General features: G+C 25.4%; 1 protein-coding gene across 1 annotated transcript; it reads right to left on the bottom strand.

Moving 5' to 3' along the window:
* Positions 1-4130: 4130 nt before the first annotated feature.
* On the bottom strand, positions 4131-4788 carry LOC127123276 (secreted RxLR effector protein 161-like). Its single transcript, XM_051053509.1, has 2 exons — positions 4682-4788; positions 4131-4419 (listed from the first exon to the last, which is right to left on the bottom strand). Exons 1-2 carry the CDS (start codon positions 4786-4788, stop codon positions 4131-4133), a joined length of 396 nt encoding a protein of 131 aa, XP_050909466.1.
* Between the last annotated feature and the right edge of the window lie 209 nt (positions 4789-4997).

The raw sequence follows: 4997 nt of genomic DNA, 5'->3' as shown, positions 1-4997 counted from the left end.
AGACATTTAAGATTTTATATTTCTCATATCTTTAGAGAGGGGAGCCAATGTACGGATTTGTTAGCATCTTTGCCTATCAACTCTCATTTGTCTCTGTCTTTAGATAAGCCTCTAGAGGCCTTTATTTCCCTAATTATTCATAACAAGATGAGACTTACTAATTATCATTTTGTTAATCACTAAGAGTGTCTTCGTCTAATCTCCCTCTTTTGTATTTTTGTATGTTTCTAATATTATTTTTAATTAAATTTGTCCGGTCAAAAAACAAATACAAGCTTTTTTATTTATTTTTTAAAGTTTATTCACAACTTATTTACTTATATTATAGACCTTTTATACCTTTAAAATTTTGATTAATTTAATTAAATAAAAATTTAATTTTTAATTAACTGTTAAAATTATTATTATTATTATTATTATTATTTTTTATTATTATATATATATATATATATATATATATATATATATATATATATATATATATATATATATATATATATATATATATATATATATATATATTAATCAATTAAAATTAAATGAACTACTTATACGTGATTAATTCAATGTCATAAATCTTACTACCTCCGTTTTTTACTATAAGTCGTTTTGTAAAAGTATTTTGTATCACAATATAAATCGTTTTATAATATCAATGAATCATTTATGTTATTTTTTCTATTATATCCTTAAATATTTATTATTCTCTCTCATTTCAATTATATCAGTTTGTCTTTTTAATTCCATTAATAAATGACAATTTTGTAAAAAAAAATATAATTTTTTTATACCATAATTATTACATTTTTTAATACGTATGAAATGTCAAAAACGACTTATAATAAAAAAACGGAGAGAATAAAAAATAATATGTAAAAATATTTCCTTTATGCTATTTTAACTAAAATAACTCAGGGGAGTTAATTCACATAAACATCTTAGAGGAATCTAAATCCGCTGAGGTTATTATTCTCACATAGTCAATATATATCGGTTGTATGGATGGATTAAAAGAGCATTATTAGTATATAAATAGAGCATTATTAGTATATAAATATATGCATTATGTGAATATTTATATAATAGATTAATTCATATGCATTATTAGTATATAAATATATGCATTATGTGAATATTTATATAATAGATTAATTCATATGCATTATTAGTATATAAATATATGCATTATTAGTATATAAGTGATATCTTAGATGTGATTAAAATAATAGTCTAATACTTATAAAAATTTAACGATTATAATTAATTAAAAGTGTAAATATATTTATTACAATCAGTATATATCAAATAATTTTTTTATAAAAAAGATTAATTAATATATTTTGTCGATATAAAGAAATGTACACCATCAATGCATCATATTAAATCTTAATCTCAAGACATTTGAATGTGCAAGTACATTTAACTTGGTTGACATATTGAATGTTTAATTTATTTATTTTTTACATAAACATAATATTTAATCAATAAAACTTATTTTTTAAATAAAAGTAAAAGTAAAATTTATTTTTATCATTCTCTTGCAACAAAATTCAAACAAAACAAAAATCAATTTGTTTAAATTAGAATTTTTTACAAAATCAAATACATTAAATCAGAACAAATAATAACAAAGCATAATATTAAAACCTAGAAAGCGGATCTAAATTATAATTTAAATGAATTTTCTATCACCAAATATTTAATAGCTTGTGGCATATTCATGTCCATCTATAAGTTTCAACAACTACTACATTTCAATTCTTAAATACTTATTTTTATTATTATTTATATTTTAGATATTATAAACTTGTTTAATATTTATTACATTTTTAAAAGGAAAATATAATATAAAAAGACAAGGAAAAAGAATACAAAGGTTAAAACTTTAGGTAAAATATGTACTAAGTCACCCCCAAAGAGTATCTCCAACCGTGAACCCATTTTTGGGTTCCTTGTGGGACCTATTAAGCCACGTCAGCTTGAAGCAACTCAATCAGTTTTTCACTCCAACGATGCAACTCTGAAGAACTCATATTGGGTCCCACAACTTTACTTTATATATTAATATATTATTCATATTAAATTTTATATTAATTAAAATAATAATTTTAATGAACTTTTAAAATAACTCTGTATGTGTAAAATAATTATTTAATTAATGATAAGTATTATTTAAAAAATATTATTTTTTTATTGAAAAATGAACTACCAATGTTGCTTCAACATGCAACGGTTTTCCACGCTGGTGGACTCCAATGACAAAAATATGGAAAAGTGTGGTTCGTTCTTTAAAGAACTTGCAAAGAACACCCGTTGGAGATGCTCTAAGAAATCACACAACATAGTCATAAGAATGTTTTTATAAGTAGAATCATATTGATCATCATCTCAACAACAATAGAATTACATGTTAACATTAAGTTTTTAAACAATTGAAGTCAGATAATAAACACAATTTAAATAGACATTCATTTTTTTTTGGTGTTATCATATTTCAACTTTTTATTTATTTCTTTATTGTAATTATTCTTTATTGGATCAACCTTTTAAAACTGTTAGTGGGTCAAAATCGGAGTAAAACCGAAAAAATCGGATTGAACCGTCCAAAAACATTCGAACCAAAGAACTAGAATCGATTTTGTAAAATCGTCCGATTCAAAAAAACATCAAATTAACCATTTGTTAATTTGTTTTTTTAATTTTAATATGTCAATATCAAAATATAACACATTCTTTAATCACAAAAAAAAGTTTCATGTTTTTTTACAACCATACAAATTTCTAAATTTTATCGCTGCATTATAGTTTTTCTTTCAACCACACTTCATTATCATCACGTCGTCTCTTTTAAACATAGTGATATCCAACATAATATTGATTGTTGTTCAAGTTAATATTATTTGTTGTTGTCAATTAAGAATTGTTTGTCGTAGTTCAACTTAAATTTTTTTTTTTTTTTTTTAATGAAGTATAATGTATTATGTATTTTTATTATTCTATCTTATTTAATTTAGGTATTCTTAATTATTTTATTTTATTTTAATTATTATATTTTATTATTTTAATACTAGTTTGGATTAGTTTAAATTATTTTATTATAATTTTTTAACTTGGTCAAATTATTCTTAAAGGAAGCTTCAAATGAAGTGTAGAACTATATTCTATTATTATATGTATTATCGATATTGTTGTATTAACTTTGTAATAGATTTTTGAAATATTTATTTTATTAAATTATGAACGTATGATTATGTGTGACATATTTATGAAATTTAGTTTCATATAATTAGTTTATTTAATAAATAGTTCGACTGTAAATTTAACCGGTTAAACCAATTAAACTTTAAACAGTAAATTTCACTGATTTGATCTCAGATCCGATTTTTAAAACACATAATAGAATCAATACTAAACAAAGAAACATAATTATCCCATAATAAAAAGATTTTTTTAGAATTGATTTGTGCATTCCTAATAAAGGTGGAATGGAAAGATATATCAAAGAAAAATTATAGAGTAACATCACAGAAAATTTATAACAATGTTGACGGTGTTAAAAAAACATAGTGTCGTTGATGTAAAGGAATGTCGTTGATGTAAAGGAAAGCTCTATTGAACATTGTCCTTAATGGATCTTATATACAATAAGGAGAGATATTACTTATAGAATAAGTAACCATACTTGGTTGAATAACTAATCCTTAACTGACACAAAGTTAGTTACCAACTAATGCTAAGAACTTCCTAACAAACACTTCTTTAATATGAAAACAACTAACAAACATATTAAACACGCTATAACAAACAAATAACAACATGTTAGATCCTAATTTTCTTCAAGGTCACATACTCCAAGTCTTTTTCGCATTCGCATGTTACAAAAAGAATTGAGCTTCAAGGGCTTTGTTAACACATCTGCAAGTTGATCCTCTGAGCTAATGTCACATTTCAATTATTTCATATTTAGTTAGGTCTTTTAGGAAGTAAAATCTAACATATATATGATTGCATCTTCCATATATAATTGGATTCTTTGAGAGCTTAATTGTAGAAATGTTGTCACACATTATGAGTGTACCATGCTCCTGAGTTTGTCCAAGCTGGTGAAAGATATTTCTTAGCCACATGCTTTAACAAGCACATGAGGCTACTATAACAAACTCAACTCCAGTGGTTGAGAGAGTAACTATGGGTTGCTTCTTTGAAGACCATGAGATTGAGTTTGAGTTGAGCATAAATACATAACATGTAGTGTTTTTCCTGTCATCACAATCTTCTGCATTATCTGAATCTGACCACCCTTGCAACATTAGCTTATCATTCCTCTTGTATAAAACTCCCAGGTTCACAGTTCCCTTCAAATATCTAAGAAATCTCCTTGTTGCATCCAGATGAACTGCAATCGGTCTTTCCATATATCTAGATATCAAAGACATCGAATATGATAGGTTAGACCTAGTTGCAAACAATGTACATCAGGCTTCCCACTATTTGTCTGTAGTTTGTGGCATCAGTTGGATTTCTATTCTCATCCTTTGTTAATCTACATCCTGGAACAATAGGGTTACATAACTTGTTACATTGATCCATGCCAAATTTTGTGAGGATCTCTTTGGCATATTTCTATTGGTGTATAAATATACTTGTATTCTCCTGCTTCACCTCTACCCCTAGGAAATACCTCGTCTTTCCCAAATCTGTCATGGAAAATTTCCTCTTCGTTGATTCTTTAAAACTTTTAAACGTCTGCTCATTGTTACCAGTATAAATCAAGTCATCTACATACATCTACATACAGACTGACTATCAAAATCCTTCATTTATTATGCTTCACAAATAATGTGTGTTCATGAGGGCGCTTTTCAAAATTCTCGCGACTGAAGTATGCTTTGATATTGTTGTACTAGACCATTGGTGCCTGCCTAAGTCCATAGAGAGCCTTTGTCCACTTGTAGACATTTTCTTTTCCTCCCTTCTCATTGTCTAAGGGTTGATCC

This window comes from Lathyrus oleraceus, chromosome 2 (assembly GCF_024323335.1).
Source record: "Lathyrus oleraceus cultivar Zhongwan6 chromosome 2, CAAS_Psat_ZW6_1.0, whole genome shotgun sequence".
Lineage (NCBI taxonomy): Eukaryota > Viridiplantae > Streptophyta > Magnoliopsida > Fabales > Fabaceae > Lathyrus > Lathyrus oleraceus.
This window is presented reverse-complemented; position numbering and strand designations above follow the sequence as displayed.

Excerpts from the sequence above, each read along its gene's own strand:
- LOC127123276 (XM_051053509.1), bottom strand. The coding sequence starts at position 4,788 with ATGTATGTAGATGACTTGATTTATACTGGTAACAATGAGCAGACGTTT. Across the intron at positions 4,420-4,681 it reads ACAGATTTGGGAAAGACGAG|ATATATGGAAAGACCGATTG; the intron begins GTATTTCCTAGG and ends TTTGATATCTAG.